The sequence below is a fragment of the Nuphar pumila genome, chromosome 13, assembly GCF_984573655.1.
Source record: "Nuphar pumila chromosome 13, dmNupPumi1.hap1.1, whole genome shotgun sequence".
Classification (NCBI taxonomy): Eukaryota; Viridiplantae; Streptophyta; class Magnoliopsida; order Nymphaeales; family Nymphaeaceae; genus Nuphar; species Nuphar pumila.
This window is the reverse complement of record NC_143261.1, coordinates 28,534,488-28,557,191: the sequence shown is the minus strand read 5'-3', so window position 1 is coordinate 28,557,191 and position 22,704 is coordinate 28,534,488. Positions and strand designations below refer to the sequence as shown.

Sequence of the window (22,704 nt, the reverse complement as noted above, 5' to 3'; positions counted from 1 at the left end):
ATGGAGATAGATCATACATGGCTCACACTCAATCCAGTGGCACATGTAAATGAACAAAAAACAATGTAACCAATTCAAACCATCCTGAACAGTGTTATTAAAAATGCGCCTCAAGGCGCAAAAAGCGCGGCTCGCCTCAAGGCGAGGGCCTTTGTGCCTTGAAGCGCAGTCATGAAGCGTAAAAGCATCGAGGCGTACTCCTCATACACCTTGAGGCGTACGCCTCGAGGCGAGGCGCGCCTCAACGTGAGGCCCGCACGCCTCATGTTGTTGGTCAAGTGAGGGTCAAAGCCCTCATTTGACCAACATTAAAATGTTACCCCCAACCCTAATGAGGGTCGGGGGCCCTAATTTGTCTCTCGCAGCCTCTTTCTCTCTCTCTCTCTCTCTTGTCTCTCAGTCTCTCACCTCTCGTCTCGGTCTCTCCCACCTCTCTCTCGTCTCTCGCAGTCCCTCTCTTTGTTGTCTCTCGCAGACCCTCTCTCTCGTCTCTCACAATCTCGGCCTCCTCCTTCTCGCCGGAAGCAGCCGCGATGCCGACAGTCCTTGCCAGACCCCAGGTAACCCCGACCCCCTTCATTTTTTTTCCTTCGTGTCTGCTTCCCTCTCTTCAATCTCTCCATCAGGCAAGGGCACGACCCCTGCCGTGCGATTTATTCCGGTAGGCAGGGCCCTTGGCCCCTGCCGATTGTGGTCCCTATTAGGCAGGAGCCAAGGCCCCTGTATTTATTGTTTTAAGCAAGGCCCAAGAAAAATTTCTTAGTGGATTGCGCTGCCCCATAGAGACCCGCCAGGGGTGGCCCCCTGGACCCCCACCCGCTGAACGCGCAGCGGGACCCGCACCGGGGGACCCCCCAGACCCCCCTCCCTGCAAGGGCAAAAACTTTGAATCAGGCTCCACAACTCATCATGTTGGTCCTACATTTGGTGTCCCTGTCAACTGCAAGCTAGAATCTTTAGCAGCCTGTCATGTGTTATGCTCCTTTTGATCTTGTTTCTGTAGTACGAAGTCAACTTCGGCATGTATTTGATCATCTCTAACTTCATGTGTTTCTAATTATGACATGATGTTGTTAATGCTAATATGCATTTCGTTGTTAATGTTAATTTTTTATTGAATGAATGCTCATATTTTATTTCTTAGATACTTACATAGATCAAGTTGTTGCATTAATGTTACTTTTACATGTTAATCTCATATCTTTTCAGTATTTATTTGAGATTTTTTATTTCTTGTTGGTTGTTGCTTCATCAATAAAGCATTTTTTATTTATTTATAATTTTAGATCTTTTTTATATATTTTTTTAAGTTAAATTTTTTTTTAGGCTTTTGATTTACGCCTCGTCTCAGATTTTGGTGGAGCGCCTCGCTACACCTCAACACTTTTTACAACACTGATATTGAATGATCTGCAGTAGTTTAACAAACTGACACGAGTTCAGAATCAGCTTTCCATGCTGTAAACACTATTTTCAACATTCACCAGGCTATTAGCTTAGCTGAATCAGGTAAAGAATGTTAGCCATACCCTTTCAGCATTGAATAAGTCTTCTGCAATGGCTCCGGCTTGCTTCTGCTTCTCTTCTCTCACAAACTTTTCTCATTCTGATTGACCTTCTGATTCACTAGAAAGAGCAGAACACATACATGATGATGATGATGATAGGATGACTGGAAGGTCAGAACCATTTACTTGAGTAAAATTTTTCAAAAGAGAAACAAGGTAAAGAGATCCAACATTTACATGTATGGATCCTTCGAGAACGGAATCAGATCCTTGAAGCTGTTACAATCTACACACACTCTGAATTTACAAGAAAATCCCAGCACAAGGAGAAGTTGCAACAGAATTAGAGTATAATTATAAAGGTTGCCAGTGGATGCATCTAACTAGGAAAATATAATTGCAGACAAGCATACATGTTTTTATCTCGTCAATGAAAGAAAAGTTACCTTTTTAAAGCATTTAAAGTTAACCACCTTTGGGGTTGATGAATGGTCTAATTTTGGTCTAGCATCATTCTCACAATCAGGTCTTGACTATATATGATCTCTGAATTCTGATATTCTGGCTCCTCTGCATCTGCCCCTCTACCATTCCTCTCTATGGCATGACCACCTTTAGTAAAGTGCTGCAATTTTTCATTCTGGGACGTGACATTGTATGGTGGGATCACTTTGTTCTCATATTTTCGGACTTCTGATTGAGCTACACCAGCATTTCCATGAGAGACCGCACTATCCACCTCAACATCAGAATCCTCCACAATAGTCTCCTCAGTGGAGTGTGATGAAGAGACAGCAACTACAAGCCCAACAAGGTATGCACATAAGTTCCAGACCACAGACAAGAGAAACCAGTTGAAACGACCAAGTACTCTAGCTTGAAACTGTGATCCGAACTCAGGACTCGGCCCATGCCAAAGCTAAATGGATTTCAAGTTACTTGGAACCATAAATTGAAAAGGCAGCTTGGCTCAACTGATCCACAGGCAATTCAGACTGAACCCAATTCTCTTCAAAGAATTTCCTATTGACCAGGTTGAGCCAGTCCCACATGTATGGCATCCCAAAAGAGGAATCAGATCATCAATTTGATGCAAATCCCAAAACATCTAAGAAAGATGCACTATTTTCAAATATAGTAAGAAAAAGAGTTATTTAGGAAATGGTTGATTAACAAGAAAAATTGACAACTAATTTGCAGTCTTCCGAAAAGCCAACAAGCATTTTATGGCTGCATTGTGTTGCAGAGAGAAGCTGATTTTTGTTGGTCTCGAATGCAACCACCACCATGGAATTAGAAAGAAAACCGAATCATTCGAGGTTCAGGTTCCATGCATGGAGTTCAGGATTCAGGTCAACACGGATGCACTCTATGATTAAAAGAAATGGCAATAACAGCTTTTCAAGAAACAGAGCATTCTTGTACACAGACAAGCTGGAAACCTCAGACAAAGTGCATAATAGATAATTTCATAAATTCATCATGGACCACCATGATGGAATTCAACATTTCCCTAGAAAGTGACTAAAATGCTTACTAGAGGGCAATTCAACAAGAGCCTTGTCCAGGTGTCCAGATAAAACCACACGAATCAAATTAATATCATTGATTCTAGGCAGTGAATTGACGGAACAGAGTTTGTCAAATGCATTAGTAGACTCGACAGGGATAACAAGAATAACCTTGTTTCTTCCATCTGCAGGAACCTGGCATCCAAAAGTAAAAGAAAAATATATCAACCAGTCTGCCTCATCAGGGGTTTCCTAGTAGAACTTTATTGAAACAAGCATTTAAAAATGAAAATTAAAATAACATATAATCCACCTGTTTTTAGAATTTGAGCCATAGGAAAATATAGGCCACAGAAAATATACTAAATTTTTCAGATCGTTTGGAAAATTAAAGAATATGTGAAACTCACTCAGTTTTAGTATTCGATCAAATAATTAAAACAAATATAGCCACAGACGACATGCCACAACATTCAGAATTCTTTACCAGTAAAAGCAGATGATACCACATATCATCAATACTATAACCACTTAGGAACAAAGATCAATGTGAATGTGATATTACAGCATCGGTGGAATTTTTTAATTAAAAAAAATGTTTGCACTACTGACAATGTAAGCATTAAGGTCAATTGTTTCAATAAAGATAGTCAACATGATACCAAATTGCACTAAATTTGGTACGTGCTAGAAAAATTAACAACCATGAAATCAAGGAAGGAGATTCAGGAAGGCTGACTTACTGGGTTACTTGAACCGAAGGCATCAATTGAGAAAACCTTGGCACCAGAACCTTCGAGCAACAACTTTAACTTTTTACCAAATTTCTACTGCATAAACATAATTTCATTGGAAAAACCAACATGACTTACTATAAAATCAAAATGAAACAAGAAGTTACCATATGTGGAGATCCCAATAAAAGAGTATGTTATGCTAAACAGTTTTCTCCCACTTTTGGGACCACAATTTTGACTGGTGCAGAAAATTCTCCTCCCAATGTTAGGGTAGGAGCATCAAAGAAGAAAACTCAGTTGGTTAGCTTCAAAAAAGAATTTCTTAATTGCAGAATCAAATGATTCCAGAAAAAATAACAGCAATAAAGATGCTTCAGGTGGTTGAGATAGAATCAAAAGCAACACTTAGGAAGAGCAGCTCGGGATTCTAAATATTGATAATCATAGATCAACAAAACAACCAAAAGATCCCAAAAAAAGAACGATAAATATCTTTTTTTTTTTTGAAGGGCAAGCTGGGCTTAGGCGGACCCCTACGAGAACAACAGCCGCCCCATGTGGCAGAGGGATTTCTAAAAAAGAACGATAAATATCTGAGACTCTAGAATCCATCAAGTTACAAAATCACAAAAATTGGACTAAGAACAGGCATGAAGCAAGGAATAATATATAAGGCAAAGCTTGATATCCTAGAATCCATTAATTTACAATTCACAAAAAAAGTTAGATATCTAATGCATGCTGGGAAAAGAACAATTATATAAGGCTTCAAATGTACCAGAATAGGTATAAGTATCTCAGGGACAAACATGAAGTTGGATACAAGATGAATCACGCTCAAAATCCATAAAATAAAGTGCATATTCAGTAGTTGTCTTTGAGCAGCAGAGAATTTAGCACCCAAATGTCAAAATTTAGATGTAATGTATAAGATTGTCATGAAAATGGCATGAATCCCGATGCACTCTGGAATGATACCAAAAATAAAAAATACAGCGTATTTGAATACATACTCACCACAAAAGTAAAAATGGAGCACAATAATTATAAAATAAATAATTTCATTAAGAATGAAATTCAAATAACACAAAAAAAATGCAAAATTACAAACCTCACTATAAACACTCAAAAGCCTAAAAACTATTCATCACTATCGAACCATACAAGGCACGCACCCATTTCTATTTATAGGAGAAAAGAAGAGGGAGAAATAGAGGAAAGAGGTGACTACTTCTAGCCGTTGGAGCTAGTCTAATGGCTATAAATAGTCAACTTTAGCCAACCTAGGTTGACTAAGATATATATATTTATATATTATATATAAATATATATATAATATAATATATTATATATAAATATATATATAATATAATATATATATATATATTATATAATATATATATTATATAATATATATATTAATATAATATATTATATTAATATATATACAAGCATATATATATATATATATATATACACACAAAAGAATATAACTATCTTAACACCTCCCCTCAAACTTCCAATGACTCAATGTAAGTTTGAAATTACAAAAGAAGAACACCATTACATAAAATATCTTCATAGACTTCATCAAGTTTTTCCATTTGGTGCTTCTTTAAAGGGTGCTCGATCATATGCTTCATTACAAAGAGGATCTTCAATATCATAAATTCTTGAAAAACCTGTAAATAGAGCTAACAAAACATCTCAACTATACACATGTATCATAAGAAGATTTCAAAGAATAACTACATTAGTTATATATTATGGAAAGAGGATGACCAAGCACACAAACATACAATATATAGAAAATATTTAATAAGTCAATTTAATATTTTTTAAATCATTTAAAGTAAGAATTAATTTTTAAAAAATCATTAATTTCAAACACGAGTCATTAATCACTTTAATCATTCATGAAAATCATGTACACATATATCTATTATAAAAGGCACATTAATGCATAACAAGCATAGATTTTCAACATCATCAATTGTTAAAATATGTGTACTAGTACACATATATGTTGAAATATAATCCTTAAATGTACATATATATATTTATATATATATATATATATATAAAGATACGTATACATATATATATATGTAAAAGTATCTCTATTTATATATATATAAATATATATATTTTATCTTCCTAAAATACCCTCAAGGGTATTCTTGTAATTTGTCATTTTACGCATATTCCAATTGGAATATGCATTGTAATATTTTCTTTAATTTTCTGTTTTTTATTTTTTAATTTTCGTATTTGTACCATATTGGGGGGCTCCCAATAGAGACGTTGGGAGCCCCCAACGGTCACAAATGTGACCGTTGGGGGCTCTCCAACGTCTCCTTTGGGAGCCCCCAAGGTGGTCCCTTTTGTGCTTATAAATAGGGGCTTGCCTCTTTATATTCTTCACTCCTTGGAGGAGCTTATGCTCCATTGTATAGGGTTTTTACCCTCTTCTTCCTTTTTCTTCAATAATATTCAACTTATGACTTTAAGTCATATTTACCCCTTTTATGGGTTTATGTATTAGCACATGATGTGCTTGTGTTGTTCCCTTGAGTGGGTATATTCGCACTTCATGTGTATGGGTTCATTATCGAACCTAAAGTATTCAAAGCCACTTTCTAACATGGTATCATAACAAAGTCACGATGGGGTTGTCCTTTGATGCAACGGAAAGCGTGTTGATCAAAAAAATGGTGAAGTATTCATTGTCCTTCTCTTTTTCTTAAGTTTTCGGTATGTATCTCTTTTCTTAACATATTATGCATTATGAAACTATTTTTTGCATATGTAGTGTTTATAATAGTTGAATCACTTCTTTTCACATTTCGCATGTTCAAAAATTTTAAAATATCTCCTTTTAAATTTAGTAAACTTGTTTGCTATTCAAATATATAATTCTTGTTTATATGTTTATCGATTACTCATCACATATAAATAGTAATTTATGTTTTTTTAAAATTATCTTCAATTATATGGGATTTATAATGTTTACATAAGTATTTCATGATTGACCTATAAATTAACTTTTAAAATTATATATGATTTCTTGATTAATGATCTTTATTTAAAAACTCTTTTCTCTCATATAAAGTCTAATTTGTTTTGAGTTCCTCTCTTGTTTATGGATTTTAGTGCATGTTTCAATGTTTTTGGTTTATTTAAAGGATTTTTGAAAAATTGTTTGTGATAAATAGGTTGTTCGAACCATTGTAAAAGATCTTTTAAAAGAATTTCCCACACTATATAGAATGCATAGTGTATCTATTGCATCCTTTGGTATAAAAGATTTCATTTATTTTTATTTTTCTTCTAATGATGCAACTTTATAAACGTATTTGTTTGTATTTTTCACATATTGATTGTATCTCTAAGGATGCCTACATTGGCCATAATATGGTCTTCTTTATCTTAAATTGCATTTATCAAGCATATAATTGCATAATTAAAGCTTGAGAGTCTCAAGCATTTGCATCTTTTATGAAATACATGCATTATTGCATGTTTGATATTATTACGCTTTTTGCGTATTTTGTTCAAGTGTTGTGAGAGTGTCTTCGTACACTTCTTTTATAAAGTATTCATGCTTGTATGCGTATTGTCTATTCATAGACATTTTCACATGGTACTACTATCTTTTCAATAAAGAGATGTTTTTATTGCCTTCTTTAGGGCTTGTGTTTGTTTTTTTAATGGACTTGTAAGATTGTTTCTTTTATCATTCCGCGATATCTTGGTACATGTTGTCCTAAATTTACCCATTTAAGATTATTGCCATTTTACATCTTGATATACGTATAATTGCAAATTATAAAGGCTTGATTTGTTTCTTGGATTATTCCAATTCCTTTCTCACACATGACATAGCTTAAATATTTCATGTTGTGTTTATTAAAGTCTTTTTTTTTTATAATGATCATGATTGAACATAATTTCGTATTATATGCAACATTATTGTTATATGGCATATTGTTGTGATTAATTATGTTGGACCTTTGAATCGGCCCTCTTTGTAAAATCACATATTTGAAAAATGTTTTCCCTAAGAGTTCATTGCCTTTTTATGACATTTTATCTTCTATCCATCACATGTTATATGATGCATCAATCCTTTTTTATGGCCTTATTATTGTATTAGAGATGGTTGTTGAAGTGAGTTATGGGCACCTTGTGTTATGTCATTTTAGATTGTCCACTTGTCATATTATAGATGGTGATTGAGGTGAGTTATGGGCACCTTGGGACTCTAGAATGATTTGGTATATAATCTCTAATTATGAGTGTGTCACTCGTTTGTTTTTTGTCATTGATTTTATGGATGCTCTTATTTATATATAAATGTGATGGATATATGATGTTTGAAACCTTAAATGTTTTAAGGTATATTAAAATCAAGGTTTTGGGGATTATTACCCAACCTTTTATTGTTTATGAATCTTATGAGTGCATTTGCACATTCTAATCCATGTAACTTCTGTCGTGCCTGCAGCCATCGACCTGTATTCAGCCTCTGTACTCGATCGTGCCACTGTCTTTTGTTTTCTACTGCTCCAAGACACTAAATTGTGTCCAATATATACACAATATCCAAAGACAGGTCATCTCTCATCTGGATCCCCTGCCCAATCTGCGTCTGTATAAGTGATGAGTTCATGTCCTTTATGTAGGTTATCATTCTTGTGATAAACAAGTTTGTCTCCTATAGTTCCTTTTAAATAACGTAGAATGCGCTTTACAACTTCCATACCATCCCAGCTCTTTCCAGAAGATCAAGAGTGTATTTCTGTTGCATGAGTGTCAATGTGTCTTTTTGTCTGTCAACCTCCACACCAAGGAACTACCTTAACTCCCCTAAATCTTTCATCTTGAAAGTTTTCATCAGAAACCGCTTCACGTCTTGTACATGATTATCTGAACTCCCAGTGATCACAATGTCATCAACATATATAAGAAGTGTAATGATGTCTGTCTTCTGGTAAATAAAGAGCGAGTGGTCCAGAGTATGGTTGTCAGTCGAGGAAGCGGGAGCGGGAAGCGAGGCACTTTCAAAATTTTAGGATGCGGGAAGCGTGGGACTACTTAGAAGCGAGTCACGAACCATCTCGGAAGCGACCTAGGAAGCGAGGGGGAAGCGAAAAAAGAATAAAACAAAAATAAAAAATAAAAAATAAAATGGAAAAAGAGGGAAGTGAGGGGGAAGCGAGGGGGAAGTGTGGAGAAAGCGCGCTTCCCCTAAATGGGAAGTGTGTTTCCCATAAAAGGGAAACATGCTTCCCATAAAAGGGAAGCGCACTTCCCAAAAAAAGGGGATGCTTCCCCATGCGTTTCGGAAGCGCGTCGTTTCGCGCTTCTGAAGCGCGTATCGGGGAAGCGCGCTTCCCCTACTATAGGGGAGCTTCCGGTAACTCTAGTCCAGAGCGCATCTTCTAAAACTATAGCCTTGAATTTGCATGGAAAAACTTTCAAACCAAGAACGAGACGCATGTTTCAACCCATACAGAGATTTCCTTAGCTTGCACACCCAGGCAGTAGGATCCTTCTCGGCTTACCCAGGAGGTTGCTCCATATATACTTCCTCCTTTAAATTTCCATGCAAAAATGCATTTTTAACATCCATCTGGCTAAGCTTTCATCCTCGATCGACCGCTAAGGATATGATGACACAAATTGTGCCCATTTTGACTACCGGACTAAAAGTTTCATCGTAATCTTCACCATATTGTTGTGTGAATCCCCGAGCAACAAGCCGCTCCTTATATCTGTCAATACTTCCTTCGGGCTTATATTTTGTTTTATAAACCCATTTTGAGTCAACTACATTCTTTCCTTCTGACCGAGGTACTATTTCCCAAGTTTGGCACTCATGAAGAACTTTCATTTCTTCATTCATAGCCTCAATCTAATAATATGATTGAAGAGCTTGATTAAAACAAGTGAATTCATTCTGCTTCGTGAGCTGAAACAAAAACAACTGAAAATCAAGAGAAAAAGTCTCATAGCTCACCCATCAATGAATAGGATGCCTGATGCGTGACGGCCTTTGAGTCAGAGCATTAAAAAAGATTTCTACCCTTCGGTCTTGTATTTATGTCCCTTCTAGTGTATATCTGTTTAGAGAAGCGTGCAACTGGAGGTGGCTCAACTGAAGATGGCTCAACATACATCTGTGAGTCATCCAACTCCCTACTCAAGTCGAAGGAAGGACAAGTCGCCTGACATGTCTCTCCTGTATTGGCAAAAAGATCTGCGTTCATCCATGTATCATATACCTCTACTTCTGGAGATGACAATTCTTCGGAGTCATTGATTTAAAAATTTTGCTCATCAAAAACAACATTCCTGGAGGTCCTAATACGTTTTGTAGTAGGGTCATAACATCGATAGCCTTTGTATTCATCCGCATACCCAACAAATTTGCACTTCGCGGCCTTGTCCTAAAACTTATTTCGCAAAAATGAATTAATATGCACATAACATGCACAACCAAAAACACACAACTCATCATAAGAGGGATGTTGCCCAAATAAAATATAATAAGGGGATTTTCGATCCAAAAGTACCATAGGAAGACGATTTATGACATGAATAGATGTGTGAAAAACTTTTGTCCAGAGACTAATGGGCACATTGCTGTCATGTAACATGCTCATCACACTTTTCACAATATGCCTGTGTTTCCTCTCTGCAACCCCATTTTGTTGAGGGGTATGCAGTAAGAAACCTGTCGACTTATTCCTTTATCCCGAAAAAAGGCAATAAACTCCTTCGATGAATACTCACCTCCACCATCACATTGTAAATGCACAATATCACAGGAAAAATTTGTTTTGACCATCGAATGAAATTCCCGAAATATTTGGAAAACTTCATGTTTATGTTTCAAGAAATATATCCAAGTATAGCGGGAATAAGAATCAATAAAGATAACATAATAACGATTGTCAGAGAAAGAAGGAATAGGTGCGGGTCCTCAAACATCAGAACAAACAATCTCAAATAGCTTTGAAGTTCTTTTATTAATAATATGAAAAGGAAGAACATGATTTTTGCAGAGTTCACAAGATGAACATTTTTTATTCTCTAAAAAGGAACATAAACTAGACTCTGGAAGAAGACCATCAGATACAAGACTTTCAACGAAACCCCGACTACAATGTCCCAAGTGACTGTGCCAGATATCTTGCTTATTATAATGAGATGAATTAAAAACTTCCAATGGAGTGAAAGACAAAGACTCTGAAGACGAAGACACTAAAGAATGCTTGGATGGCTTCAACTGGAGAACTGGAAGTGAGGGAATCTCCTTGAAGATGTACATGTTTCCTCATTGCTCTCCCTTAGCGAACGTCTCTTTCATTCGTAGATCCTTAACATAAACAGAAGATGGAGTAAATTTGACTGAAGAATTCATATCGTCAACAAGTTTAGCTACAGAGACAATATTCTTTTTAATATTAGTAGCAAGAAGGACATTGGACAAGTAAAGTGAGGACTTTGACATAGGAATATATGCACTGCCGGTATGACTAATGGAGTGATAAGTTTCATCTCCCGTAACTATACTACATTTTTCAAGATAAGGCAATAAGTGAGATAACTTACCCACATTACATGTGACACGTGTAGCAACACCAGAATCAACATATCATTCTCCTTGTTCATTTTGCTTGATCGTCATCTGTGACAATGCTGATAACAAAAGTTGTTGCACATCTGTAGATGACACTTTCGTGTCCACAGTAGTAGCTGACTTATTCTCAATTTTGTTTATTTTTCATCTGTTCTGCAGATTAAACCAACAATCAGCTTTCACATGCCCTCTTTTGTTACATAAGAAACAAGTGGGCACTCTCCTCTGATTCCCTGCATTAAAAACACCCAAAATATTAGGTGTAGGCAAGATACCATGTCCTCCCTGCCCAAAACGTCCTCGGCCTCTGCCTCCTTGATGCCCTCCATTCCCTCGTCCAAAACCTACAGAAGTGTCCATGGCCAAAACTGAATGAGAACGAGCTGATTCATTTCCTTTTGCTCTTTGTTTCATAATCATCTCATGCTGGAGAAGTTTCGCTTGAAGGTCGTCAAAGTTGGGCAAGTGGGGAAGACATGACAAAGCTGTGGTAAACATGTCAAAATTAGGGCCCAATCCATTAAGGAGTTGTTGTACTTTATCTTTATCTGAAATAACACTTTCAATAACAGTCAATTGGTCAGTAATACTCTTCAAGCAACCTATGTGTTCCATAACTGTCATGGAGCCTTTCTTCAAACTTTGAAACTCATTTTTCAAGTACATAACTCGGGCTTCTGATATCTGAGAGTATGTCTGAGACAGCTTACTCCATAGATGTGCCACAGTGCAATCATCTGAAAGAGTAGCCAACACTTCTTGAGAGAGTGTTGACGTAATATAAGCAACCAAAGACTGGTCCCACTTTCTCCAAGCTGTATACTCTGGATTCTTAACAGATTTAGTAATTATGTCACCCTTCTCATCCTTGGTTTCCTGTAAAATAAGCCGTGGTGGTACAGGGACAAAACCATCCAGATGTTCATCGAGATCCTGACTCCGTATAAACGAAAGAATTTGTCTCTTCCATGTCAAGAAATTAGAATGAGTAAGTTTTTCTGTAACGAGCTGATTCAAGAAATTTACAGAGGGACCAGATGACAAGGAGTAATCCATATCAATGGAACAACGAATAAGCAAACAAGACGGATGAAAAGAAACAAACTGATTTGAGATCACTTAATCAATCAACAGAGCTTCAATAAAACATGTATTGTGCAACCAATACCTTGAAAGGAATTTTTTTTTTTTTGAGTTTCAGAATTAAGAATATAAATTGTTACAATCTGCCTATAGACGTTGCACATAAAACACTAATTTTACTGCTGATTGAAAAAGAGGAAGGACAACAATACAAGTTTGTGAAAATCTGATATAATGGTGAATGCTAGACTACGACAGCAATAAAAAAAACTGATATGAACGTCCAGCAATAAAAAAACTTCAACAATATGGGAAGCAAAAGATTCACAACCTAGATTGAGATGGAGATTTCGGCCATAATTTATTTGACTTAGAAAAAAAAGAATCGGATAGCACGAAGCTAACAAATTCAGAATGGAGGTAAAGATTTATTGCAGAAAGAAAAACCCACAGAAAGGAAAAGAATCAAAAAGGAGGAAGTGGCTGCAATCAAGGAGGCTGCAATCGTTGATGGTGAAGAAGAAGATGCAGTGGTTGATGGTGAAGAAGAAGCTGCAATCGTTAATGGTGAAGAAGAAGAGGCAGATGATGTTGATAATGAAGAATACTATGAAGAAGAAGAATAAACGAGTATTCACGACAGAAATTTAAGAAAAAGAAATCAAAGATGAAACAGAAAAAGAAGGGAAGAAGAAGAATAAACGAAGATGAATTAAAACCTATGTCACATGGGTGCGGGTGCGGGTGCGGGTGCGGGTGCGACACGGGTGCGGCACAATTTTAAAATTTTTGGACACGGGGACTCGGCAAAAAATATATATATATATATATATATATATATATATATATATATATATATATATATATATAATTTTATTTTATTTTTAAAATGCCACAGGTGTCTGTGCAGTCACAGACTGTGACTGTGCACAGGCACAGCACTGTGCACTGTGCACAGTGCACACTGCAAAGACTGTGCACAGTGCACACTGCAAAGACTGTGCACTGTGCACAGTCACAGACTGTGCACTGTGCACAGTCTGTGACTGTGCACACTGCAAAGACTGCACAGTCACAGTGCCTTTTTTATATATATATTTTTTTAAATAAAAAATATAAAAAATTAGTTTTTTAGAGACATTTTTGGACTCGGTCAAAGTTGACCGAGTCCAAAATGTGGACGGACTCGGCCTGGACTCGTTGACCGAGTCCGACTCGGCGTTGACCGAGTCCGGGCCGAGTCCGAAGCCGCACCCGAGTCCGCACCCGTGTCGGGGCGTGTCGACTCGGGTGCGGCACCTCCTTAGCCGAGTCCGTGTGACATAGATTAAAACTTGCTTCTTCAGATCTCGTTGAACATGCTTCTGGTAGGGTTCTGCAACCGAAGCTTTGATACCATATGAGATATCGTGAGGGGTCTGTTCAGCCTGCACAGGAAACAGAGAAAAGGGAGAGAGGGAGATGCACAATGGTTGGGGCGGCAAATGTAAACTCAGCCTCCAAGCCCTAATCTCATTACGTTAAAAGGCTTTTACAATGGGGACTAAAATATCACACCATAACATTCATATTACATAAATGCCATTAATGAAAAGGACGTCAGTTGCATAGTTAAAAGGATTGACGTGCGTATGAATCTGGATCCAGATCTAGATCCATGTGCATGCTCTATTTTAACACGTAGTGACAATCCATTTCGATATGCTTGGTGCATTCGTGGAATGTCCAGTTGCTGGCAATATAAATAGAACTTTTATTATCACAGTATAGTCTTGATGCTCCTGTACTTTCAACACCCATGTCATGAAGCAGACACCTTAGCCAGACCACTTCCATAGTGGTTGTAGCCATTGCTCTCTATTTGGCTTCAGTTGACGAGAGAGAGACTTTTTGGTGTTTCTTACATTTCCACGAAAACAATGATTCACCTAAAAACACACAAAATTCAATAGTTGAGTGTCGATCATTGGGATCACCTCCCTAATCTGCATCAATATAAGCAGTTAAATCGAAGGAGGAAGAAACAGATAAAAAAAGTCCTCGAAAAACTAAAGTTTTGATATATCGAATAATGCATAACACAGCTCCCATATGAACAATGGTAGGAGCATGCTGAAATCGACTCATTGTGTGGACGACATGTGCAATGTCGGGTCTGGTAATAGAGAGGTAAGACAGTGCTCCAACAAGTTGTCTGTAAGGTGTTGGATTTTCAAGTAATTCTCCATCATCAATCTTCATTTTGATGTTTACAACTTCAGGAGTGTCAACCTTCTTTTCGTCTGTGATACCAGACCTGCCAATAATATTCAAGGTGTGTTTTTCATTGTGTGTTTTTCCTTGGTCCATAAGTGACCATTTTTCTTATTGATATCTCATTATAGCTTTTTGTGGCATTTCTTTGAGATATTGTTTGTTTCGTTAGTTAGTTTTATAAGCATGTGTTCTTGAAAGTTTTTCATTGTTATCTCTTGAAAGGATTTTTTAAAATTAGTCCATAAGTAATTTTTTCGTTGATTCTAAACTATTGCATGATTCATTCATATATGCATTAGTTGTGTGGTTAATATTGCTTCTAAAATGTAATAATTAATTGATTTGTGTATTTGTTTTTTCTTAAAACTCTATTGAATGATTAAAATCATTTCTTGTATCTTCCTCTATGTAAAAATGTTTTAATAATTTGTACTCTTCTGTGAGTTATTTCTTCATGATATTGATTGTTAGAAAGTAGCTTTGAATACTTTAGGTTCAATAATGAACCCATACACATGCACATGAAGTGCGAATATACCCACTCAAGGGAATAACACAAGCACATCATGTGCTAATACATAAACCCATAAAAGGGGTAAATATGACTTAAAGTCATAAGTTGAATATTATTGAAGAAAAAGGAAGAAGAGGGTAAAAACCCTATACAATGGAGCATAAGCTCCTCCAAGGAGTGAAGAATACAAAGGGGCAAGCCCCTATTTATAAGCACAAAAGGGACCACCTTGGGGGCTCCCAAAGAAGACGTTGGAGAGCCACCAACGGTCACATTTGTGACCGTTGGGGGCTCCCAACGTCTCTATTGGGAGGCCCCCAATATGGTACGAATACGAAAATTAAAAAATAAAAAACAGAAAATTAAAGGAAATATTACAATGCATATTCCAATTGGAATATGCGTAAAATGACAAATTACAAGAATACCCTTGAGGGTATTTTAGGAAGATAAAATATATATATTTATATATATATATATATATAAATAGAGATACGTATACATATATATGTATACGCATCTTTATATATATATATAAATATATATATGTACATTTAAGGATTATATTTCAACATATATGTGTACGAGTACACATATTTTAACACCCCCCTCAATCTTTGCGGGGAAACGAAAAGATTGAAAAAAGGGGAAGACTCCAAGAGGCTTCGGCAAGGATGCAATTGAAACTTGAAAATGCCTTCCTCCAATTGTCTTCTAATGGTGAACACATTTCCCGAACCATCCAGGGTACTTCTCTTTGTCCTATCTCCAAGATCCTGTGGAATAACAACAAAGAACAAGTAAAAAATATCTTTGCACTTTACTCAAATGGAACATTCCTAACAAGGTGCAAAATTTATGCATAATAAGATAATTACTTTAGTATGAAACGAAAATTTAGAAAACCAAAGATCCAAAAAACAAATATCATGTTAAAGAGTAAGCGGAAACGAATTGCAAGAATGCATAATGCATTCATAAGGTTCAATATTGGACAAACACAACCCCATAATGGGGAATAACAAAATGGTCCACTAAGGGACACCACAATAAGCCTACAAAGAGGCATAAGCTACATATGCTTTATTGAATGAGGGCCTAAAAGACCATAATGAGCATATGCATTTATTATCATAAAATGAATTAACACTTAAAGAAATCATTAATGAACATGCTCCAAACATACTTTAGTCAAAATGAACACAAGAGTTCAAAAGGTTTTTAAAAGAACACGGATACAAATGTCCAAAGGCATGATGAATATGATCTTCAATAAGAGGGGCTTTATAAAGGTATATTTAACACGCATAATAGAGTTTTTCATATCTTTAAGGAGAAGATCTATGTCAAACAAATGTCATAAATAAGAAGCATGATTTGACTAAGTATATTAAAATATTCACCCTAGATTCAAAAATGAATATCATTTGAAACAAAAGACTCATTTTGCATATCAAAAAGTCGCCGAAAAAACTGTAAGCACTTAATATATAGATTAAATGCTACAATATCAATTTGATTTAAAAACATATCATGGATATGATTTACTTAAAAACACAAGTTATGAATGAAATTTTTGCAATTTTCAATAGTAGTTCATCCACTACAAGCAACTACCTCATTAGTCCTCCAAAACCCATAAATCAAGTGTATAAGCTACTAGATCAAGAATATAAATATAATGCCATTAAAGACCAAATAACACACACAAAGGTGTGCAAAAAAACCTCTTGTCTACATGTAATAATACTTGAAATGAGTGTATCAACGATAAGAACAAGAGAATACACGCCAACATGGACCAAAAACATCTCTTGTCTACGTAAAAATACACTCAAGACCAAGTATGTTCAGCTACTAGAACAAGAGTATCAAGCCAACCATGGGCTAAAAACACAATACATCTCTTGTCTACATAAAATGACACTTGAATTGAGTGAAAGAAGTCAACCATGGGCATACATCTCAGCGACTAGAACAAGGACACAAATGCCAACATGGATTAAAGATCACACACCATGGTGTGAATCAACGTGCCTTGTCTACATATGATAATACTCAAGACAAGTGTGTTTAGCTACTAGACCAAGAGAAACAAAGCCAATAAAGGGCTACCAACACACAAAGGTGTAATAAAATTCTTGTCTACATATGATAACACTTAGATAAGAGTTATAAAAGGAGAAGACTTTTGAGGCAATAAAACTTGTAATGACAAACATATAAATAAAACCTTGAATCAATAGAACAATATTCTTCAAAAAGAATACCCATAACAACAATGTTTTGGAATAAATGTGTGAATATACACACACCAAGAATACTTGTGCACAAAAGCACAAAACACGTGATCTTGGGGAGACAATTATTCGATCATTTCTTCTATGCGACAATCAAAGCGCAATAAACATTACGTGTAATCCTATTCAGCATAGCAGAACGAAGCATATTGAGATTGATCAACATTTTATACAGCAGAAAGTCGAGATAGAACTACGTCATGTTCGAACAAAAGATCAAGTGGCACTTGTTTACCAAAGGGTTAACAGCACGACAATTTTGGCAATTGAAGAGCAAGTTGTACATGCTCCAAAATCATGTACAACTTGAGGGAGGGTGTTAAAACAGAGCATGTGCATGGATCTGGATCTGGATCCAAATCCATACGCACGTCAATCCTTTTAACTATACAGCTGACATCCTTTTCATTAATGGCATTTATGTAATATGAATGTTATGGTGTGATATTTTAGTCCTCATTATAAAAGCCTTTTAACGTAATGAGATTAGGGCTTGGAGGCTGAGTTTACGTTTGATGCCCCAGCCATTGTGAATCTCCCTCTCTCCCTTTTCTCTGTTTCCTGTGCAGGCTGAACAGACCCCTCACGATATCTCATACTACGTACAAGAGGAGTTCCTACATGGCACCATTGATCTACCATATGTTACCTCAGAATATCAACTGGCAGATTTTTTTACCAAACCTCTCACTGCTCCTCGATTTAATTTTCTCTTGGACAAACTTTCAGTTATTCAACCAAAAGTTTGAGGGGGAGTGTTAAAATGTAATAAGCATTTATAATATATTTAGTTAATTATTCTATCTGCATAGTCTAGTTAGTTTGTAATTAGGATTAGGTTGTTTTTTTACTTTTTGGACTTCTTTTTAGCCTTTTTGGACTTTAGTGCTTTTTGACCAAGTCAAAAAGCACTTTGTTTTGGACTTTAGTGCTTTTTGACCAAGTCAAAAAGCACTTGTACCATTAAAGTCGTTGGACCCCCAACGGCTCTTAATAGAGCCGTTGGGAGTCCAACGACTCCCTCTTGGCTCCAATATTGTGAGCATTATAAATATGGGGTAAAACCCCTTTGTAAAGATACTTTGGTGTGTGGGCTTTATCCCACTTTAATGAGAAATATTTTCACTCTTTTGTGTGTGCACTCTTTTGAGTATTTCGGTTGTTGTATGAACCATTGTGTTCATTGTGAAAGATCGTTTGTGAACTTTTTGAAGTTCCGTTTGTGAGCTTCCTCTTCTTACATGGATATCCTTTGTGTGTGTGCATGCACATGCAGATATGCTGCCATCTTTAGTATCGTATTATCTGGTGGGAAATCATAGTTTCGAGCTTCATCTGCTCAATCTGATCCAATGGTTCATTTATTAGGAAACACACCTTGGATCAAGTCCTTTAAACATAAAGTCCTCATGTTTCAAGACGAAGTTTTTGTGAATTGTAGTTCTTTTAGGAGCTCTTGAGAAACTGGTTTACGCATCACAATTACATGATCCAACATCTTCACTCCTAAAGAAAACTATGTAGATCATCTCTTAGGGCTTAATCTATAAAACATTCAAAAATTTGTTAAAAACTGGAATGGTCTACAAGAAACTAACAATAACCATATATATATATAGGATTTTGAAAACCTACCCACTAAAAAACCATGCCAACCTTACCCACCATACGTATTATTGGAATTTTGGTGTTTTTTTCAATATTCTGACTGTACAGATGTAATCGCTTGTTTTGATAGGAATCAGTTCTTGGAGCATTTGATTCCGATGCATGGATAGGTTTTTATAAGTTTCAAAAATCAACGGCATACAATTTTCGAGGCTCCAAATATCATTTTTTATTCAAAATTCATGTTCGAAGTGTCAATTTATAGTAAATCAATCATGTTGAACACATCTGCACGGTCAGAATTTTGAAAAAAAAAAATATCAAAAAATGTCCAGTGGGTAGGGTTGGCATGGTTTTGGGTGGGTAAGTTTTCATTCCTATATATATATATATATATATATATATATATATATATTTCACCTCTTCATCCAACAAATAGGGACAATGGATCCTATGTATAGCTCTTTTTAACAATATGTTGTCCAATTTTTGTCAGACAAATGTATGGGTGCAGTTCCACAATGCTACAAGGCATGTTTCCTACATGATGCATCAAATCTTGATTTACAAGTCATAGATTAGCAGGGAACTTTACATTGACATATTAAAATTTCCTCTCTAAGATTAATCATGTTCTCAGAAGCACTTCTTTAGCAAAAAGTGGCATCATGAAAATAGGCCAAGCAAAACAAGGATTTGAAATGTACTTTAATCCAGTGGCTAAGAACAACAGGTTTTTTGTCACTACGGCCTCAATAACATCTTTTGTTACAGGTGAAAGTTCATCAACAATCACATGTGTGCACTCTGGGCACCATTTGTGGAGAGCACATCCACCTATCCAACATAAACACTAAAACAGTTGCGGGCTATCAATTAATCAAAGAAAATATTGAGGGAAGCAAGATGAAGAACAATGCAAAATGTCAAATAGTAAACAAAAAGGTTGGTAGATACACAACTTAAAAGCTGATTCACTTATAGCTCACAAAAAAATGCTGCTGTTACTAGCTTTAGGCCAATTAAGCTAATTTTGTAGTTAAAATTATATTATCATTCCAAAAGACCAATTACGCCACTTGCTGCCAAAAAACTTCATACTTCTATGGGCATACAATTAGGATCAAATGTTTTGTTTTTCCATATATTTGCTAAGCTATTTCATATCTTCATGGAAAGACATAAGTCTTAGAGAAATGTACAAACACCAATGCAGCATCTTCAATATGCCTTTTTAAACAGATAAGAGAAATTAAACAAACCATTTGTGCGAGAGGAGATGAATCATAAAGCTCAGTAACATGACTTTACATGACATAACAATCAATAGCTTTTAAAATTAAGATTGGATTTGCAAATTCACAGTATCTTAAGTTTCGTAGCATCTTTAGCAACAAATAATTTTAAATCTTTTTACATAACTAATTGCTTAAACAAGTCACTGACATTCAGGTTAGCAAAAGCACAAAGTCCTTGATGACAACACTAACCAATGAATAAGACAAGATCTTGAAGAGAGTGCATCGCATTTGAGGCCTCTGTTTGATGAATAAATATCAAGAGTGGATTGAAGCAAAACCTGCAAAGAAAGAATTTTTGAATAACATATAAAAATAATGTGAGAGCAACTTTATGAAACAGGTGGAATGAAATAAAAATGTTACAAGTTCCAAGAAAAGAACTTCCAGCATTAAAAATTATGCTCAAGGAATGCATGTTAAGTTAATCACCATTCAAGAAGCAACAAAACTTTGTTAAGGTAAAAGATGACAATCACCTGAATGTTGCATTACCAGTTCCAAAAGAGACTAAGTCTCCATCTTTTAAAGGTACTTGATTGTCTGGTAATGAAAAAATTGGCTTGGACCCACTTTCCTTGTTTACAAATGTGCCAAATTTTGACTGGTCTTTCAAAAGACTTTTGAGTGACCATTTAGGTTTTTCTGTAAAGGGTCCCAATCAATTACCACCTCTGCATGAACACATGAAATTGTTCTAACCGTTTGAACAACCACATCACAATCTAAGACCACAAAGGCAAATAGCCACTGTTTAAGTTCTAAGAAAGTGAAAAATTAAAATGATGAAGAGTACACAAAACTAATCTTAAATGACAAACAATTGGCAAAGCATAATGGAAATATATCAAGATGAAAATATTTTTTAATTCAACAACATAGATTTGTTTGTAATAAAAACAATAGAAATAAACAACCTAATTAATATGATGAATCATAAGAAGAGGCATCTAGATCTTTGTTTCACTATTTTCCAAATTATTTTTAATTTGTGAGAGGCCTAAACCTATTTTAAAGGTACAACATACAATTCCGCCTTGCCTCACCTCAATGCTTTTGACAATAGTGTTTCTAATAAAAATACAGTACTAAGTGCCACAACTTCAGGTTTTAACAGCTTAAATGTTTGTGTTTAAGTCATTCTGATTTCAACATGACAAGAAAACCATCAGCATCCACAACCACCACTAGCATCAACAATAACCCCTAATGCCACTATCATCATCATCATCATCATCTGCCACTTCAAATGCTATCACCAAACACTCAACTATTATTCTCTTAGTTTCGCAGGTTCTCTTCTAGAAGAGTCCTTTGATTCCATGAATAGGAAAATAGGGCCTCAGAAAAAATGGGAGCCCCCTTTTTTGTCAATTCCATAGTGTAATATGCAGTATAGTAAATATTAATATTGCATATATATATATATATATATATATATATATATATATATATATATATATATATATATATATATATATATATATTTCTCTTTTTTTCTTCCTACTCTATATCATACATATCATAAATACATGTTTATATATCATTCAAATTCCTCAACCGGGTGTCTTGAGCTAGCCATGAATTAATTATTGGGAATTTGGAATAACATTCATGCACTTCATTTTGAAAATTTGAATTAATTGAAATTCACAAAGACAAAGTGACTATTTGAAATTTAAAACATTATTTCTTATTTGTATGGAAAGCTACTCAATGATGACCTTCCATGGATTCACCTATCTAAGTCATAGCAAAAATCAGAATTGAATACTGCTTCTGAATAATCTGAGGAACATCACAGGTATAGGATTAGGAACACTAAAGTACTGAAAAAAAAAGAACAACAATTACCAATTCATCAGCAACATATTCTCCAAAAATCAAAAACTAAATGACAAAGGTTTTGTAAAATCTTCTAAGACATTAATTGGTAAAAATATTACAGTTGGTTGAATGTATTCACCAAAATAACTACTCCCTTTTTAGTAAGGACTGCATAGAAATATGCCACTGAAGTGGGTATAGCCGAAGCGGCAGTAGTATATGTTGAGACTAAGATGTTTTTAGTAAATAAGTTTTTCTAAACTAGAGGTTATTTGAATCTTATTCTTTAATGAGGGACCTGGGTGTAATTTTGTTCCTTGGACTATCTCTATTTAATATAGAGATTAGCCCTAATTGAATATGGAAGTTCTATTATTCTCCAGCCGTCTCTCTCTCTCTCTCTCTCTCTCTCTC

The 22,704-nt window shown here is 35.5% G+C and overlaps 1 protein-coding gene across 1 annotated transcript in view; it reads right to left on the bottom strand.

The window, feature by feature from the left end:
* Nucleotides 1-1,527: 1,527 nt before the first annotated feature.
* Nucleotides 1,528-22,704, bottom strand: part of LOC149818205 (uncharacterized) — a 37,120-nt gene continuing 15,943 nt past the window's right edge. The window contains exons 5-11 of the mRNA XM_089986169.1: nucleotides 20,943-21,108; nucleotides 20,656-20,744; nucleotides 19,914-20,002; nucleotides 3,763-3,846; nucleotides 3,046-3,214; nucleotides 1,955-2,306; nucleotides 1,528-1,626 (exon numbers count right to left, since the gene is read on the bottom strand). Coding sequence (XP_089842295.1) covers nucleotides 2,002-2,306; nucleotides 3,046-3,214; nucleotides 3,763-3,846; nucleotides 19,914-20,002; nucleotides 20,656-20,744; nucleotides 20,943-21,108 — 902 coding nt within the window. The 3' untranslated portion in view covers nucleotides 1,528-1,626; nucleotides 1,955-2,001. The remainder of the gene's footprint in view (nucleotides 1,627-1,954; nucleotides 2,307-3,045; nucleotides 3,215-3,762; nucleotides 3,847-19,913; nucleotides 20,003-20,655; nucleotides 20,745-20,942; nucleotides 21,109-22,704) is intronic.